This window comes from Drosophila suzukii, chromosome X (assembly GCF_043229965.1).
Source record: "Drosophila suzukii chromosome X, CBGP_Dsuzu_IsoJpt1.0, whole genome shotgun sequence".
In the NCBI taxonomy this organism is placed as follows: domain Eukaryota; kingdom Metazoa; phylum Arthropoda; class Insecta; order Diptera; family Drosophilidae; genus Drosophila; species Drosophila suzukii.
This window is the reverse complement of record NC_092084.1, coordinates 21024776-21045681: the sequence shown is the minus strand read 5'-3', so window position 1 is coordinate 21045681 and position 20906 is coordinate 21024776. Positions and strand designations below refer to the sequence as shown.

Sequence of the window (20906 nt, the reverse complement as noted above, 5' to 3'; positions counted from 1 at the left end):
TATATCTTAAATAAAATTATAGCGAAGGGAGGTTTTTGAGTATTAAAAATATAACTCAGCATATGAAAGTAATTATGAAATCACAGTTAATATTGGATATTATATGGAATCACAGTTGATTTGGTTGACTTTTGGTTTATTACAAACTCAAATAATCTTATATTATCATCATTAGATGGACAATTTTATGAACAAATTAAATCTTGTTGGATATATTTTGGATTTCTTATCACAAATCAGTAATATAGAACGTATTTTTACTATATATTGTATGGTAATTTATTTCTCAAGCATTTTTCACCATGTATTAAGCATAATACAGCCTCTAGCTAATAGAGCTTTGTGGTTTTTCTTATACGTATACTTTGCATCACAACCACTGTCACTCTTTTTCCTTATAATTTGATCATCATACCAGCAGGGAATCATCGCGTTGATCCGATACATTGTTTATTTAGAATGACTCATTCCCGGGGGGACTTCGATTCCCGATTCCGATTCCGATTCCGATTTCGGTAACGCTCGAGTTCCAACTGCAAAACCGAAAGCCGAAAAAAAACTGACTAAGCGGGCGGACGGAATGGATGTGAATGCACAATCCGAAAGCAACAGTTGGCACACAATCCAACGATTCGGACACATAGATACTCTGGCGAACGCACACTGTCATAGGCAATCAGCTGATAAGCTTATCAGCAACGGTGCACAGAGAGAAATGTTCTATATCATTGTATAAAATGTATTTATATAACAAAAAAAAAAATACATATCCTAATAAAAAACCAAAACTTTTCTGCTTAATAATTTATATCCCTAAGAGATTTTTATAAAAAAAATTTATATAATTAAAAAAAATTAATTTAAAAATCTGTAATTATTTTTCCTAACTGCTAGTCAATGCATTTTAATTTTGACAATACTAGTTTAATCTCAATTTCAAATTTACACTTTACAACAAACTAAAACCCAATCCTTTATAAAAACTTCTCCAGATTTTTTTCGGTGTAAAGAAAAAATTGCAAGCACTTCCCAGCGCAAATAAACCGAGAAAACTAAAGAAAATAAATCAAAAGAAAAGCTACTCAGGTGACGTCGCCGTTCGATCGGCAAATGAGCACTAAAATAAAACTCCAATCGGTGGAAGTTTATTGTTTGCCCAGACGATTGTCGTCGCGGCCTCTATTGATTTTGGTGTGTATTTATTGTTTGGTTTTTCAATTCAAATTTCAAAGTGATTTGGTAACCGGTTTTCAAGGGCTGGAGTGGTGGGCACACATTGTTTAGCTATTAGCCACAAAGTTTGATTAATTGTAGAGGCGCGAGTTCAATGAGTAAACCAAAAGGCATTTTAACCTTACACTGGGCAACAAACTTTGAGTGTTTCTCCCTAGGCAAAAATTTACTTTAATCTGCTGTCACATTTAAGGTTAACCAGTTTAATAAATCAGAATCAATCAAGAGCTAATTCATTAAAAGCACTTGTGCTATATATTGACTAAAAATTAATCAACAATCAATTTGCTTCAACTTTGGACAATGTGAACGATAAGATATTAAATAATTTATACCGAACAAAACAAAACTGAATGCAAATATATAGATAGCAATATTGGCATGTATTATACAAGTTGAGCTCTTTATAATACAACTTTACCCAAAGAAATTGGTATTTAAATACTTAAATTGTTTGTTGATTAAAGGAAATAATAATAAAAAAAAATATAACTTATAAAGATACGTATTCTATTGTGATGATTTTAATGTCTTGTTTATAAAATATTAATTTTAACTCAGGATTTTTAAGCTTTTCCACTTAGGAAAGCCCCAACTTTTTTTGTTTTCTGTCGGATTTAAATCCCAACCCGGCATCCCAGTGTAAGTTGCACTCGAAGTGCACTTTTGTTGTCACAGTTCGGGTAATTAACTCAACGGGGAGCACATTTTCAATTAGCTGGGGAGCAGTGGCGTGGAGGGATGGGTTCCGAATGGGGGTCAACTCACTTGGCATCCGAATCCAGCAGCTGTTGCTGCTCCATCGATTGCTGGGTGGAGAGCAAATACTGGGTGCGGGCTTCGTCGTGGCTCTTCTTTTTCAGATCGTACATTTTCTGGCGCTCGTGCTCAATGACCTGATGACCTGTGAAGCATAAATAATAGTTTAAGTAATTGTTTTAATAAAAAAAAAAAAATGTACATTTTAAAATATTTTTTTATCTATGAAATCTATCTATCAAAAATTTATTCATGACACTAGGTAAGCTTGTTCTCAGTTAAATCTTTGATAAGCGTATATAAGTATTTATTTATAGGACATAAATTATACTTTTCAGTATTTTTGGTTATAAAATTTGCTCCAAAGAAATTGAAATCAAGAAGTATTGGTGATCAATGAACCCAATTTAAGTACCAACTTGTTTGTCAACCAAAACCAAGAGGTAAAAAAATCGGTTTTAGGAACCACTGAGGCGTAGCAATACTAGTTTTTAATGTATTCTTGTCTACTTTGGCAAAACAAGAATTTTGGTTACTACGCTCTAATATAAAATGATTTGACAAAACTAATTTGGTCAGCTTTAAAAGCTGTATCTCTGATACACTTTGCAGATTCAAATAATAGACTGTTTTCCTACCCTGCTGGGCCAGCAGAAGCTTGCGATTCCTTTCGATCTCCTTGATGCTGTCGAAGATCTTGGTGCTGGCGCCCTGGCTGGTGGAGATGGGCGCATCATTGGCCACCTTGCAGCTGCGATCGATGTCGTCCTGCGAGGGCACACGTCGCTCCAGCGGGTTCACCTCGAACCGATCGCCTTGCAGTGAAAGATTGAAGCTGATCTGCTCACAGCTGCCGCCACCGAGATCCTCGAAAAGTTGTAGCGGCAATCGCTTGGGTGTACTCGTGTTGGCCTCGATTTTATGATTATAGAACATATTCTCGTTTATACTCTTCGACATCAGATCCTCCTGGTTTCGTCGCTTCGGACAGAGCAGTTCGGCGGAGCCAAAAAGAGACTGGGACATGACGCCATTGACCAGATTGCTGCCATTGGAACCCGGCGAGGTGGGCGATCCGGGTTCCTCCTCATCCGGTCCGATTTGAATGCGCAGAGCGGCCAGTTCGGCTTCCAGGGTGAGACGCTGCTCCTGCCGCTTGAATTCCTCATGACTGGCATGATGCTCGGACTCCTCCTCGAAATACTGAAACTCCAGGTCCTCAAAAGTCTTTCTATCGCTCTCCAAGGAATCGCACACCAGCTGCAGCTCCTCCTTCAGGCAGGCATTGTTTGGTTTCTGCTTCAGCATGGCACGCAATCTGAAAAGTAAGGAATAATGTATGTAATTGAAATGTTTTTTTATTTTATCCATAGGGCAGCTCACTTCTTTAACTGATCCTGCTTCATTTCGATGGACTGCTTCAGTTTGGCCTGCTGATTCTCCTCCATGACGCGAGTGGCATTCCGTTGGGCTTCCAGGCGCCGGACTCGATTCTGCAGGGCCTGCAGTTGCAAGCGTGGCGAGGCACTGGCGGCCAGGGGCTGTTCACCCAGTTCCAGCTATAAGAAAGGGGTTTACTTTCGTTAATAGATGCTTGAAGACTTTTCGTAAAAGGAAACCAGTTCTGATTGATATGACAATAGCTTCAGGTTGGGTTATACAGACTACAGTTTTCAAAAATTACAAACTTGGTTCCATTTACAAATGTTGTTATTTAAAGAAAGGATGCAATAACACTAAACAATAAAATATATCCTTTTAAAAGGTGCAGGCCTATGGGCACCAAGTAATGTTAATATATGCAGATTTATATGCATACTTAGTTTTCAATCCTACTAGTCAGTACTACTTTTTATTGATACTTGCTACTTTTAGTTTAGTTAAAATATTATAATTTGCATTTTTAAAAGCCTGTTCAAGACATCGAATGCCTTGGGAATAAAACTTGAACTAAGAAAAACTTTTCTTTTATTAATAAATGTAATGAAACTTTAAATGCAAATCTGTAGAATTGAATCTGAGCTATTTTTTGATATGCGTATCAATAAATTTAGTTATCAACTCTTGAAAATATCTTAGATCAAAGCATTAAATGTTGTTTTTTTTACACTTCAATTTCGTACCTCGCGTCGAAAACTAAATATACATATGTGCTTATATACAACTATACCAACATAATTGATAATTGATAGTGCCCATAGGCCTAAACAAAAAAACAGTTGTGCAGTGTAATTATAATATTGAAATTAATATAATTTTAAGAACCTGACGGCCTGAACCACCAAAAGCTTTATCATAATAGGTTGAAAATTTTAATGAGATCTTCGTAATTTTTGTTGCCCAAAGGACTAACCTCGAGTCCCTCGATTCCTGCAGAGGGCGGCAGTTCGGCCAGTTCCCGCTTGAGCTGCTTGCGCCGCTGGATGAGCTCCCGGCGCTGACGCTGCTCCAGATGGATGCTTCTCGGTGCCGGAGCTGGTTTCCTGCTCGGCTTGGGGGATTGAGTCAGTGACTCCACGGACTGCAGATTCAGGGTGAGATTGTTGATGTTCTTGTTGTTCCGCTTGGCGGGCACCAAACGATCCAATTGCTGCTGCTTCCGCTCAAAGGATTTGAAAAGCTGCTCGTAGTCGCGTTGCTGATTGGGAGCCGGTGGTTTGGGTGCCAATGGAGGCTTCACCAGGCTGGGAATGGGTATGGGTTTGGATGCGGAGACCACAGCGTTAGATGCCTGGGGTGGTGGACTGATGGCCAGGGCAAAGGCGTTGCCAAAGGACACATCCTTTTTGGGTGACATGCAGTTGGTCCGAATCTTAGTCCTCGGACTCTGTGGCACATACTTGCCACCTGCAGTGGCCGAGTTGTTCTGGTTAAGATTCTCATGGCTGGCCCTTACCGCCGCTGTCGGAGCCACTCCACTGGATAGCCCGCCTCCTCCTCCTGCTGAAGCTGGCACATGGATTTGACCATTGATCTCCACACGATTGGGTCCCAGTAATCGCACATTCTCGTAGCCCGAGGAACTGCTCAGCAGAGATATATTGGCATTGCTGCCTGCTCCTGCTGGCTGTGGAAATGGTGACTTATTCTTGTCCCGCGGCAATGAGCCATTGGTCTTTATGCGATTCTGGACAATTGGGGATGACGTAATGCTGGATGTATTCGAAGTATTGTGTGTAGGAGCCATGGAATTGTTTCTATCCGCGTATTCCGTGCAGATCTTTAGCATATCCTCAAGTTCGGCTCCTCCGGCATTGGAATTTTGGCCGGAAACTGGACCATTATTGATATCGCTATTCACACCATTCATGGAGTAGATCTGCAAGCCACCCGCTTTGGGATAACGATCATAGCGATCGTTATTCACTTTCGTCAGTAGATCCGAGGAGGCCAGTTGCTGCTGCTGCTCCTTGTAGATCGCCGCATTGCTGGGCACATTCCAGTAACCACTATTGCTGCCCACACCCTTGGCAAACTGATTGTTCAGCTGCTTTTCGTTGCGATGATTCTCGGCGAGATTACGGGCAAAACTGGCGTATTTCTGGCCCAAAACATCCTTGGCCGGCATGTTGACGGTGACCAAATCGGAGGAGAACACCTTGGGACACTCCAGTTCGTAGGTGGAGGGGTTATTGATCGGGTTGATGATGCTCTCGTAGAAGGATTCCAGCTCCAGGGATTGACTCAGCTCGTGGGCCTGCCTCGCCGATTGTGTGAAATCGATCTGGGGCATCGAAATCCTCTCGTTGGAGCCCATTGCCGAGCGCATCATTTGCGCCTCGTCCGGATTGTTGAACCTCAGATAATTCGAGTTGCCGATCGTGATCATCGCCCCCTGGCTGAGTTTGGTCTCCTCCAGAATCGGAGCCCCGTCGATCAGCAGGCGGGAATCCTTTTCCGGAACCAGGGTCACTTCGTTGGCGTCGCTCCTGCAAAATGGTATACGTATAGTTAGTTATATTTTAAACTTTAGAAATATTTAACGTAATTTATTATTTACATTTGTAAGATTCGATTTAAGATTATTATCTTTTGGCTAAACTACGAAAGAAAATCACAAAAAAATGAGTATTTTTGACCAAAATCTGAATCCCAAAAAAACAGATGTACCCCCTTATAAAAAATGAGAAAGTGGGTCCAAAAATAAATGTTCCTTAAAGTGATGGGAATCGATAGCATTTGTAGCAAGCTGCTCAAAACAGTCGGTGTTTTAGCTGTACTCCTTGATTTGGCTGAACTATGACTGAAAAACCACTAAAAAATTACTATTTTTGACCTAATAAAAAATGCGGAAATGGGTCAAAAAATAAATGTTTCTTAAAGTAATAGGGATCGATAGCATTTGTAGCAAGCTACTTAAAACAGTTCGTCTTTTAGCTGTGCGCCTTAATTTGGCTAAACTACGACTGAAAAACCACTAAAAAATTACTATTTTTGACCAAAATCTGAATCACAAAAATAACTGATGCACCCCCTTATAAAAAATGCGAAAATGGGTCAAAAAATAAATGTTTCTTAAAGTGGTGGGGATCGAAAGCATTTAAAACAAGCTGCTCAAAACAGTCGGTATTTTAGCTGTACGCCTTGATTTGGCTAAACTACGACAGAAAAACAACAAAAAGAAGAGACTATTTTTGACCAAAATCTGAATCACAAAAATAACTGATGTACCCCCTTATAAAATTTTTTTTTTGGATTAGGATGAATCGATTTCGGATTATTATATTATAGTGGAACCAATTTTTTAATATCCTTGTTATTAAGTTATGTATGTATTTATAATTGAAAAAAGAGTTTTTCAGTATCATACTTTAATTATATGTTTATACCATCTGTAATTACTATCAATCACATGGCTTTGTTGCAAATGTACAGAAGTGTAGGGTATTTTAGGATATGTTAAAAAAAATCTTTATAAAAGGTTTTAAAATATTTTAAAACTTGGAAACAGAGTCTTTTAACAAAGATAATCTAGGGAATTGTGTATACAAGGTAAATAAAAGTTAGGTTTTAATACCTGTAGATGGTGCAGTGCAGTGGACGAACGCCACTTCCATTCAATGAGATGCTGCAACTGGCTGCCGATCCAATTGTGGTGTCACCTAAACGGAAATGCAAATAGTCAATATTACATATTTAAAACTCGGATTTAAAACCGAAAGTTTCGCGTTTGAAGTGGTTTTCGGTAATGTGAGGTTGGAATATTTCAACAGTCAGTTCAACACAATTCCTTATCTCTTTTCACATCTCTCTTTGATTTTTTGGGAACAAACAGCTTATTCTTACTTCTCTCTGTTTTGGTACAGTGGAAGGTGTAACCAATATTCAAAATAATTTTAAATCCTAAATAAAACCTTCCCTATTAAATTTCATTTACAAAAATTAATTATTTGATGAGGCAAGATTTTATAATGAATGATATTATATTTATTGTTAGAAATCCAGTATTTATTGTTTTCATCTTATTAATTTTATTTATTAATTTAAAATTTGTTATTATTAAAGAAACATTTATTAAATTTATTTATTTTTGATTCCAGTTTGTTTTTAAACGTTTAATCCTATTATTCTTTTTTTCCACTAACCACTTCACAATAATTAATTAATTTACCCTAATTATTTGATTCTTTTCAATACTTTTCATCCCATTGTAAACTTAAAAAAAAAGCTTATCGCAGTTGCTCACCGTTTTTGTTGTCTTTTGTGCGTCGCTTTCGCAAGACTCTTTTCGTGTGTGCGCTTTGTTATTTCTTTATTTCGGTACTTTGCTTATCGCTTTACAAGTGACCTTGCCGGGGCAAAAAAAAAAAACATAAAAGAGAAAAAGCGAGAGCAAGAGAGAGGAAAAACGCGCACGCGTGGCCGCGGCAACAAACAAATCGCAAATGACACGCGTGCGAGGGAGAGGAACGCAGCCGAGTAACGGTGCGTGTCCAGTGTACTTTTTAGAGATGGCCTCGTGACTCGATCACTTTTGCAGCGTGTCACGAATCACAGATACTTTAGATATGGAATTTCTTGAATTAAATGAAATTAAAATGGCTATCTGTTCTTAACTTTACGGAAATGTCATATTTTTAAATTATTATTTATTTTATTTATTATTAAATTTATATTTACAAAATTATTTAATTAACTTTTCGTACGGTAGACAATAAAAAAGTTACATAGTACATATAAAAAAATTGTTTTTTAATTTTTAAAAAGTTTTTGAATTAATATAGATCAGCATTGAAGCCATGAAAAGTATTTCTAGCTTAAAATATTGGTCTTTAGTAAATAACTATGATTGATTTTATACCTAAACAAGGTTAATCTTAATCAATTCCGTGTCACGAAAAGAGGTCCCACCACATGACTGACCTGAACTCACACTCACCTATGTGTATGTAGTGGATGGTAACGGCGGTGCTCAATCTACCGCCGCCCAGAGAAACGAGATGCGGATCCGAGGCGGCGACTCTCAGCGACGGATCCTTTTTCGTCAAGGACATCTGCAAAGAGAGAAAAAGAGCGGGAATTAAAGGGGCGCTCGAATGAATACCAGGAATGCCCGTGTCATTTGGGAGTTCCATGGGCAGCTGGTCGGTAATTGTTATTGGGTTTTCTCTATGTTTTTTGTTTTTGGTTTTTGGCACACTGTTAAGGGATTTCCAGGGGTTCCCTCATTATAAATGAATGTGTTTGCGCCAGCACGTGCTCTTGAAAGGGAGAAAATTCCACAGCTGTGATGAATTTTTAATATTTTCTACATAAAATACACGATGAAAAAATATTTACATTTTAGGTTTATGAATAAGACCACAAGTTCCGACTATCAAAATAGTTTTTGATATTATTTAACACATGGTTAAAAATTTGTTAAATAATATAATAATACGATACTGCTTACAATACTACTAAAATTGTTTTTACCTCTTTTTTTCGGAACCAACGTTTTATACTATCCCCTTTTTTTAATACCACCTGAGGCCGTTAAAATTGTTTTTCCAACTTCCGAATGATGTCATATGGAATGACTACCCCCCTTTTCAATCTTTTTTATGACTCAAACTTACGCACTTGTAACTGATAAAGTTGCACTCTTATGTACATTTAAAAAAAATGGAAAAAGCAGCCACAACAACAATCAGGCGACGACAAGAAATGGTGGAAAATGATTTATGCGCAGTAATATGAATGAATATATGGTTATGTTCGTTTGCTTTATAGATTGAAAACTTTATCGGGCAAGCAACGTGCGTTCCCATTTTCCAGTTATCCAATGTGGACACACAATGTGGAACGGTCATCTTTATGGTCGCCACACACGATGGTCCAACCACTACAGTGATACCAAAGTTATGGAATTATCAATGACATGATCATGGTGACCATAAACTCATATTTCAACAGGGGCGTGAGGTGGATTTTTTTAACAGGGGGAACTACTTTATATAGTTTTACCTTTGGGACCTATATATGTATGCACAACCATCTTTTCTTTTCCATTTAACAATAAAATTCAAAAAAGATAATTAAAAAATGTAATCTTTCGTAAAAAAAATACTTTTAAGTCAGGTTTATACTATAATTTATAATCTATTATCTTAGTTGAATGCGGTGTATAACAGCTTAATGAAAATAAAGTGATACCTAATAAATACTAAACTTCTTTCTTAAGCTGGGGTATTAGCCCCCAAAAATCCACCTGGGTAGGCCACTGGATTACAGTGATGATCATGATGCCGTCACTTAAACGCTGTCGACCACTTTTGTTTTTTATGACCCAAATCGGACTGTTTCAGCTCCGTTTCACTTCAGATTTTCGGGGGAGGGTGACGGTAGGGGGAATACTGGCCGGGAGATAGAGATGGGGCCAAAGGGGGCCACATTTCGAAAAATTTGAGGCGGGGGATACCCCCAAACACAAACATTTCCGCGCCCCAAAAATAAAAGTGAAAAGTTTTAGTGCCCAGTGCTACGACTCCATACTTGTACATATGTATCTTTCATGTTTTCCGCTCCTACGCACACTTTTTTATACCTGTTGTATGTCTTTTTTTCGGCGAGTGTATGTGTGCCTTATCAAAAGGCCGCATTTTTCATTTATTTGTTTATTGTTGATTGATTAGGCTCATAACGTATTCGCCTACAATGATTCAAGCCAACATATATTTTAGAACATATCCCATATCACAGGGGTATAGATATACATAGGTAAGGTATAAGATATACTTAAGGTATTCAATTACTTAAGGTATAAGAATTCAATATTCCCACTCTTCTAGCAATAAAGATATATGTAGGTATTTTGAAGAAATAAATATTTTAAGACCACGAATTAAATAATTGCATAATATTTCGCTTACCAAAAGGGGCAATATTAGATAATAAATCAATGGCGAAATCTCCTATTGATTATTGGCATTTTTTGTGCAATTTGTAATGCACTTTTAAGTTGCATGTCAGCTTCCAAAATTCAATTTCTTAACCCATTGAGCGCTACTTTCGCTTTCCGTCTAGACGCTTCTTCGGTTTTTCTTTCGATTTTTTATTTGGTGCCCCATCATCATCATCAGTATTGTAGCATCATTATAATCACGATGATGAGTGACTCTGGGGGCTGAATCAACAACATCGACCGATCATTACAACAAAACATTACGAAATGCATTTTAGCTTTTGTTTTTATTTTATTTTCATTTCTTCTTGCTTCCCTCAAATTCTGTGGCACGTCATTTTGTGTGACTAGGCACGGGAAAAACAAAAAAAAACTAAAGAAAAATCCACAAGACGTGTAATAAATTACACCGAAGAAAGGCGAGACAACAAAGGCGTTTTTAAAGTGATTCAAATGGTCTGGAATAGTTGGATCGGTGCAAACAAAAACCAATTCAAAACCAAAAAAGTGAGTCAGATGAAGCGACCCGAGATGCGTCCCACAATTGCCTCCTTTTTCCACGATTTTTTTTGTGTTATTGTAGGCTTTTTAGTACCGCCAACAACAAAGGTATTCCAATTTTATTGAGATAAGATAAAGGCAAACGGAAAATCATCGAAAGAGTCGACCGAGATATGCCGCATAACTTGCATTATGTAAAAGCTCCGGGGCGATAAGAAACATACTTTTTACTCTCCATCCGGTTAATAAATATACTTTATTTCTTTTTTTTTAACTCTTAAGATAATAAAAATAATGTTTTAGATATCAGACCATTAAATAATATACCTTCTTTCCAATTAACCACTTCTGAAACTCCATTATTTTAACCCCTGCTGTACTTCAGCTTTCATCCATTATATGGCACGTGTGTGGAGGGTAAGGAACTGATAAATATGGTATGGGGTCTATAAAGATGGGGCATCTTACTCACAAGACAAATAATCAAACAAAAGAGTGTCAACGCAATTAACAGTTTCCTTTTTCCCTTATTTGTGCCACCCCGTTTCCCTCATTAACCCCTCGACCTATCTGAAATTCAAAGGCCCTCCCTGTTTTAATGTAGCCCCCCCCCCCCCCCCCCCATTAGCTTTTTCGAAATCCCCCACAAATGGTTCGACTTTAGCCTGATGAGCTCCCTCTGATGATGAATACATTTTTGCCATTTTTAGTTGACTTTATTTATAGAGAGCAAACACAGCTGGTAAATATACCTCCCTTTCGCCTCCATCAGGTACACAGGGAAAAAACTTAGATAAGAGTGGAGCTGGTATTATAAGGGAACATTTTAGTTTTAAGTATGTTATATGTTAGATATTTTGAATTTAATACAACTGAATTTATGAGAAACGTACGTATTCTGCCATTTTTTTACTACTAATAAATAATTGTAAAATTTACCAATACAGATAGTTAAGTAATTGTAAAAGAAGAAGGTTGACAACTATTCAAAATAGTGATGTGTATTTTCTTGTTGCTCTGGTTACTTTTTAATGGTAAATATACCATAAATATTTGGTATGGTAAATATACCATAAAATAGTAAGCGTCGTGTATTTTGTTGTTGTGAGAGTAACTATTTTATTGGTAAAATTAACAATTCGAAGGGTTGGTCCCATTTAACTATTATATAGATCAATTTGACCCATTAGTTCTAATGTGTGTCATATTTGATTTCATACAACCATGTAAATTTTGATGGAAGTATAAGATTTATTTTAGTATATTAAGTTTAGTAGTATTTTTTTGTAATACTTTTGTTTTGATAAATAGGTTTCTAACTTATTTAGAGTGTAAAAGCTATATGCAAGGTGCATTTCCAGGCCAACTGTCAATATTTTCAATTGGCAAAAAACTCGGTTTGTTTGTTTGCTTAATTTTGGGGCTGCTGTCAGTTTTGGCTCCATTTCAGTGCCAAAAACCCAACGCATTCCGCAGACAAGTTTTCTTTTTTCGCGGGGGCTGGTGGGCATGGTCCGAGGGCGTTTGCTAATGGCATTTTGCTGTTTCAAAGCCAAACAAATGCCAAATGTACATAAGCCAACTTGGAATTCAGCTTGAGACGTGACTTGAACAAGGGAATTAAGACCCTTGGATGTAACATACTTATAAGTAAGAACTTCCGGTAATTGGAACTCCACCTAAAAGTACAACTTGTGGTTCCAATGCACGTTCAAGGAAAAATTTTGAAAACGTGTCATAAAATGGTTATAAATTAGTAGTTATACAAAAAATTATTAAAAACCCTTGAGAAGAGTGGATAAAAAAAATAATAATTAAATTTTGTACATCAAACTATATTTCAAACCCATTTAACTAGTTAAACAACCAATAAAAGAAGACAAATAAAGATCTGTCAGTATCCGTCCTTAATATAATAATTATAATATGCTAATAAAACTGATCTTTAAATTTGCATGTATTTATAAAATGTTACACAAATTAATAATGGAAAAAATTGTTTGAAATATTGTTATGAATTCATAATTACTACAAACTGTGATTTGTTGTAAATTACTTATCTTATACAAGATATGAATTATTATAATACTTATACTCATATAATGAAAACTCACTGAAACCCATGGATTCCATGTGTAATCCTCTAAAAATGTGAAAACTTTTAAAGGTTTACCGCACCTTATCTTATGTACAGCATATTGAGAACACGAACCATAAATAAATGCTCATGTTCAACCATTTGGGTACCTTAAATATCTCAAGACCTTCGGGGACATCAAATAATATAAAAAGTCAAATGTGGAACACGATTTTCATACTAACAACCGAATAAGAGACACATTCATATGGCTGACACAATTGCGAGCACATATGCAAACATAATTATCTATGCAAACCGAAATAAACCAATTTTATTTTTTTGTAATTTGTAAATTAAAATCATCTGCATGGCGGAACCCAAGAAAACAGAAAACAGATTCGAATAAAAACCACAATAAATAAATTTTGAAAAGTACAGTGGAACGTTCAAATTTAAATAACAAAGTTTACCAAATTGAAACCACTAAATCTATATTTCAAAAATAATATATGCATTTATGTAGGCCTTTACTATTAACTTTTAGATTACTTTTTTTTAGGAAGCGTTATTTTTTTTATCATATTCTTAAAGTTCACCTGTAATTTAATTTAAGACCGAATAGCCAGCTATTTTTTCGCGAAGGTCAGTCGACACAGTTACGTGCGTAAAATTAAACATAAATAAATAACAGAGACAGCAGGGAGTGGTGGTGAAATGGGGGACGTACGCCCATGCCTTGTGAATAGCTAAATACAACCCACATTTGGCACCACGCCCCCACCCACGCCCCCTTTTTCCGCTTAGTAATAAATAATGTGTGAAAATTATCGTCGCGTTTATTTTACCTGTCGCAAAGTTGATGATTGTCAAAGGGTTTCCAACTTGTCCCCCTTTTGTTCTATGGCTGTGACATAGTTTTGGGACTATTAACATGTTCAAAACTCCACCCACGCAAAGAGAAGGGTAACTGTGAATTGTGGGCGCCACTTGGGACTGTCAAAAGGCCAGCAAACAAAAAAACTTACAGAGATGACAGCAAACAAAGGAATCTTGTATAAGTATGAAAGTCACGAAAAAGTAATCATTGTTGAGAATTTTGAACGTAAATTTAATCTCAGTGGGAACTTGAAACAATAAACGTTAAATTAAGCATCTTAGAAAATTGTTAGTAATAAAAATAAACATACTTTTAAAATTTATATAGTAGAAAAGTAAAATGGTCATAATTTAGTTGGTTTAAGTTTTTAAGAGTTTTATGTAGTAGAAAAGTTAAATTATCCTAACTTAGTTGGTTTAAGTTTTTAAGAATGAACATACATATAATATTTATATATTTCATAGGGTGCCTAAATAATTTTAAGATTTCAGTAAATAATAATCTTGTAAATAATTCTTTAGTTACACCTTCGAAAGACAACAGCTGGAACCAAATAAATTAAGTATCTTAGAAATTTGTTTATCTTTCAGAAACCAATCTTTTAAAAATTGTCATCACATAGTTGGTTTTAATTTAAAATTTGCTAAACAAAATTTTAAAATAAATATTTACCTCGTTATAGATAACAAAAATATGTATATAGCATATTATTAAATAAACAATGCCATAATAATTTTAAGATTTCAGTTAATAATAATCTACTTAATAAGTGATCAATTACATTTTCGAAAGACAACAGCTGGAACCAAATTAATTAATAGACCTGATTTCCAGGCCATCTCTAGATCTCCAATCCTATTTCTTCGATGGGGTTATGTGGGGGCCTCTCTGTGTGTCAAGTGGCTTGTTAATTATGCTCATGACTTCAAGAGAATTACCCAAAAATGGGGAGAAAAGGAAACTACACTCGAGCGTCTTTGGGGTAATACAAAAAAAAAAAAAAGAAATCTAATTAACACACAATTTCAGGCAATTCTCAGTCGCTCGACTCGCCGATGCTCATCTCCAACCAATTGAGTTCAATTGAAGTAACTAACAACAATGGGACACCATTTATGAATCATTTGTGGAAAATATAACAAAATCAAGGGGGAAATTGCAGAAAGAGTGCCAGGCAACTGCAAATGCAAATGCAAACAAATGCGTGATGTCATCACAGAGGCAGCAGAAAAGGCAGTAACATCAAAGCAATTGCATTTAACACGACAACAACGAAGACAAAGCGGGTACCACAATCAGCGGGCCAAGTTGTTGTAGACCACTTGGAAAATTAATGGTTTCCAAGTAAAAAAGTATAAATAATATAATATATTTTAATATAAAATATCATAATATAATATAATATATTTTAATATAATATAATACAATTGTTGGTGAGGATTAGAATAAAGTTTAAATGTTAGCAGAAACTGCAGCCACACTTCAAGTTAGTATTTTTACGAGCGTTGGTATTCTTGTAAACGACAATGGCGCTAACGCGTTTGCTTAAGTTTTTGAGAACTGTTTTGAACTCTCTATCGTGTACTTCTAAGATACTACTTGTGAAAAAAAGGAACATTTTAAAGGTAAAAAATAAATATTATAACGGGTAGAGTCCACGCAATTTTACTATTTGAGCTGGGTTTGAAGCATATAAATGTAAAGTTTGATTTTATTATAAACAAGCCATGTATTTTTTATCACCTAAATATTTTATATATATTATTTATTTTCATATTGATACTTTAGAAAGTTTTTGTTTTTACAAAATGATGTATTTATGTATCACCTAAGTATATATATTTAATTTAGTGGAACATTTTTTTATTTGACTTAGTGATCACCAGAAATTAAACTTTTAATATTTGTTTTATGTTTATAAAATAATAAAATAATGCAGGTAAGTAAATTTTATTTCAGTGTACGTGTTATTGTTGTTATTTTTTTATGGTTTTTGTTTTTGTGAGTATGTGGCTGTGTGGGGGGTAAAGTAATTCAAAGTAAAGTGAGGCAAAGTGAAACAACAAAACTTGATTTGACTGGATGACTTCATTAACGGAACACGCAGAAAACAAAGCGAATTTACATCCACACATTCATTGCATACAAACTACAAATTAAAAAAATCTACCCATTATGCAAACCTATAATTATTATTTATATATTTTCAATGCAGTTTTTTAACCGCGAAACTAATAACAAATGTTATATCTTATAATAAGAAAGATGTAATATTGTTTTCAAGCCGAATGCACTTTATTTTCACTATACGAATATATTTTAAAAGCTGCCAATATTTTTCATTTAGGATTAAGAATCCAGAGTTTGGTTTTATAAAAATGATTATTTATTAAATTTTAAGAAGCCATGGATCTTTGCTTTTATTTTTAGGTGGGCGTCATTGCTTAAATTTATTTAGTTTATTGATTCAATTAAATTCAACTTTGAGCAATGCGTTTAATTAAAGTCAAGCCCCAAGATGAAAATGAAGGCCATCTTTGTCCCACGCAAAGTGCGTGGCTTCCAGGGGCGAACAGGGGTTAATGGTGGGGGTTTGTTGAACTCTCCACCGCCGCCACAACAACATCAACAACAATAGCAACAAAAAAGGGCAACAAAAAACTACGCTTTTTTCCCCTGTCTTTTTGTTTTTGCACTGTTTACGGCCGGAAAACGGAAGCGACTGTTTCGGTATTGTTTATTATTGTCTGCATTTATGCTGCGCTGCCCATTGTGAGAATTATGAATGTGCGTTTATGGTTATGGGCTAGGGACTATAGGGAATGCCACATATGTACGACTGTTTCTGGTGAATGGCATAGGGAATATCATAGAGAATGGAACTTGCGACTAGAAAGCGGCGAAATGGAACGACATGGTGACACTGCAATGGGAGCACCGATGCCGTTGCCAAAGGTGTCGCCTCCAACTATCGCCACATGTCGCACATGACACGTACACTCGGAGAAACCCAACGGATCTCTGGTTCATAACCACGATCTAGTTTAGGAACATGAGCTGAAGAGACTTTGCCATCGTTTGGTTTTGAAACCTCTGTTTAAAGATTTATCGTTTTAAGAAAGTCTTCAAAAATACTTCAGTAGATCATTTGTATTATTTTACCTACTGAAGAAATGCTTTTTATCAAAAAAATATATTGATAAGTATTCAAGAATTTTTTGGGTTACACATTTGCCCTGTCTAATCACGTTTTATAACCACGATCTAGTTTAGGAAAATGTATTTTCAAATGACCTCAAAAAACCGAAATCTCAAGAGGCTTTGCCATCGTTTGGTTTCGAAACCTGCCTTAAAAGATTTATCATTGAAAGAAAGTAAATACTCCGGAATACTTTTCAAAAATACAATAGTATATATATATTTGTATTAATTAAAATACTAAGAAAATACTTTTTTTTGTACAAATTTGTTGATAAATGTTTAAGAATTCTTTGAGTTACACATTTTTCCTGTCTAAAGACTTTATAAAAACCTTTTTTTGACAGAATAAAATGCAGCAATGAGAATTGATCTGTGTTTTTGTTGGTATATTTTGAGTTACACATTTTCCCTGTCTTAAAACTATATAAAAATTATTTTTGCCATTTTAAAATAGTAAAATACTGTTCTATTGATATTTACAATTTTGATACTATACACAAAAAAATGTTATGGGTGAAATTGACCTGTGGATAGTTACGTAACATTAAAAAAGGTGTATAACTATTCAAAATACTATTTAATGGTAAAAATACCAAAAATACTAAGTTGTGTGTTTTTTGTTTGTTGTTAGAGTAACTATTTCATTGGTAAAATTGACAATTCGAAGGGTTGGGCCCATTCAACTATTATATAGGTCAATTTGATCTAATAGATTTTTTGGATTGTAGCAGAAATGAAAAATGATCTCTGTATTTGTTGGTATTTTAGTTTATATGTGAGAGTTTTAATATGTCATGGTACATTACAGAAATGGGGTTACTTAACTGCAGTTTTTTACAGTGCACAGCCACATATTCATCACTCACACACACCAATATGGACGAACCATTAAAGATCAGCGACGGTGACAAAGTGCGTCCGGTTTTCAAAAAGTGTCGGATGCAAATGTGCAAAGCGACGAAGAGTGGGTGGAGGAGGGGGATAAAGAAGGAGGAGAGAAGGAGCTGGCTGATAAAGAGAGGGAGGAGCCAAAGAGAGATAGAGAAAGAAAAAAGTCATCGAAACGGGGGAGAAAACAATATTGGCAATGCACTTTTTGCAGGGAGGGAAATCGAAATTGAAACATGTGCAGCGGTGGAAAATGCTTCTGCTTCTGCTTCTACCATTTCCAGCATTTCCACTCTTTTCCCAACCAGCTGCAGCACCATAAAGTGTGAAATGGAAAAACACATTAAAAAAGCAGGCAAAAGGGAGGGGGCAGAAGAACAAAACATATGCTGGCTGCCCGTGGAAATGCGGCACAGTGGGTCACAGAGTGTTAAATCATTAAAGTACGAAAAATATTAAAACGAGACGGAAGCTCGTTAAATTTCCCATTTGGAAATTTCCAAAATTAAATTTAATTGAATGGGAACGAGAAAACAATTAAAATACTAAAAACGTGGGTTTCTCCTCCCAAACTGGAAAATTTTAAGAGACTGTAGGAAGTGATAAAAATACAATACAAGATCTTAAAAAGTTTCTTCAATATTAAACAAAATATGTGGGTAAGGGACAAAAAGTAGGCTCATAAATGAAAAGAAATACGTGAAAAAGTTGAATACTTGACAATTAAACAAAAAAATACTGAAAAAATGGTATAAAATTACAAATTCAAAGAAAAGAATTTTAATTTTATAAACGAAATTTGATTAAAGACTAAATAAAAGACAACAAACCTTTGAATATTATTAAAAAGACTATTTAATTTTATTAAAGACTAAATAAAAGACAACAAACCTTTGAATATAAAAAAAAATACTGAAAAAATGGTATATAACTATAAATTCAAATTTAAAAAATTTAATTTTATAGAGAAATTTAATTATAAACTAAATAAAAGAGAACAAAAAATGCACCCATACTTTTCCATGGCTTGCAAAAATTTAAAGAGCCTCTTACAAGACTTTTGGAATTAAAAAAAGATACTGCAAAAATGGTATAAAACTACAAGTTCAAAGCAAAAAAAATTAATTTTACAAATGAAATTTAATTAAGGACTAAATAAAAGAGAACCAAAAATGCACCCATCATTTTCTATGGCTTGCGGAAATTTGAAGAGCCCATTATAAGACTTTTGGACTTTTGGGAACCAGATCTTCAAAGGCTATTCTGGAGAATTCATATAGGGTTTTTTGCACAACAAGCGCTATTGTTTTTATTTTTCGTTTGTTTTGCCGAGGCGTGAAATTCGAGGAGTGAGGAGCAGTGGAGGATGGTATCCCAAATACGATTCCCCAGAACGCCGTCATCCATCTTGCACTTGATGCGACGCCATTTAATGCCCGTCGAGCAAATAAACTTCTCAGGAACGGAATGCCACCCACCGAGGATGCAAAAAATAAACGGGGCGTCGAATGTGAAACCCCCTGGGCAAATAAAAGTGTCGGCAAAATCACATTTCATCCCATTCATTTTGCCTGGTCAGCATTCTGCTGGAAGGCAGTGTAAGTGTCCACATCTGTTGGCCCATTTGTTGACACACAAACTGCAGGCCAAAACCAGAGTTTTATGCTTCAATTTTATTCTTTGCCAATGTTGTGTTGATGTTTAAACGAGCTGTCCGCAGACGAGGTAAATGACAGAACGTTTGTTTTTTATGTTTTTGTGGGATTGATTCGATTCATTCGAATAAATAATATTTATTTTCCAGTCTGAATTCGTTTAATTTTGGTTAAAATAGTATTTTTTTTTATAAACAAAATGTGTTTATATTAGAATATTCTTCTATATATTATTTTTAAGATCTAAAATTTTTTTAGTTTTAATTAAGTATCTTTTCATAATATTTAATAAAGTATTTTTATATTATTATATATATTTATTTTTCATTCAGAATTCTTTTTAACTCAATTAATATAGTATTTTTTGAGAATATTTTACAAAGTATTCTTATATTATTATCTTCCCACTTTGCACACCTTTTAAAAATTAAATATTTTTCTCGTATTAATCAAAAATCTATGTTTAAAAAATCTTTATTTTCTGTGCACTGGCGCCCAAGTCCCCATGGAATAATTAATAAAATACCTTTTAACGTGGGCTGAGAGTCTGCAACTTAAACTGAGCTCATTTCTTGGAGCAAACAGCTCAGGCAAACAAAAAGCCCGGCAAAAAAGAAACAATTGTTAGGTGAGCCGGCTAAGGCAACAAATTAATATAAGGCCATGACAACAATCGAGCGAAGGAAAATCAACAAATTCGAGCCAGTAATATCCAGCCCACCTAACGCAATAATTTAGCAAACATAAAAATAACAAAAAGTTTGTAAAAAGCATAGAAAAAGGCAGAGGAAGTGAAATTTAGCGCTTAAAATCGAATTGAAAATGCTCTAAAACTGATATTGGAATACACGAATATCGATCAATACCATTTAGAGTTATTTTAATTGGTAGTCATTAATTAAAAGCGACAAAAAGCTAATAAACTACAGTTTGAGTGTGAAAGTTGCTGCATTTATTGCCCTTGTACTAATTTGAATACAAATTAAATACAACATCGTTTAGATTTAAATAATTTAAATTTACATTTTACAAGTTTTTAAAAAATTGGATACATAAATAAGATTGTAAAATGACCTGCCTATTAATATAATTGGAGCTTTAAACAAACATTTTAACATTATTTTTTTAAGCTTTACAAAATGGTTACATAAATAAGATTGTAAAACTACCTGACTTTTAATTTGGTTTAACTAGACTTTAAAATTTGGAGCATAATAAGCATTTTAACATTATTTTCTTAAGCTTTAAAAAATGTTTACATAAATAAGATTGTAAAATGACCATCCTTTTAATTTATTTTAACTAGAGTTTGAAATTTTGAGCTTAAAC

General features: G+C 34.9%; 1 protein-coding gene across 2 annotated transcripts in view; it reads right to left on the bottom strand.

Annotated features, from left to right (window-relative positions):
* LOC108005412 (pleckstrin homology-like domain family B member 1) overlaps positions 1–20906 on the bottom strand; it is a 30476-nt gene that overhangs the window by 6439 nt on the left and 3131 nt on the right. The window contains exons 2-7 of one of the 2 annotated variants that reach the window (XM_017068672.4): positions 8372–8486; positions 7010–7094; positions 4346–5921; positions 3376–3551; positions 2631–3310; positions 2002–2137 (exon numbers count right to left, since the gene is read on the bottom strand). In XM_017068672.4, the coding sequence (XP_016924161.2) occupies positions 2002–2137; positions 2631–3310; positions 3376–3551; positions 4346–5921; positions 7010–7094; positions 8372–8486 (2768 nt within the window). Of the gene's footprint in view, positions 1–415; positions 583–2001; positions 2138–2630; positions 3311–3375; positions 3552–4345; positions 5922–7009; positions 7095–8371; positions 8487–20906 lie in introns of those variants that run through there. The other variant, XM_017068673.4, reaches the window with a different exon arrangement.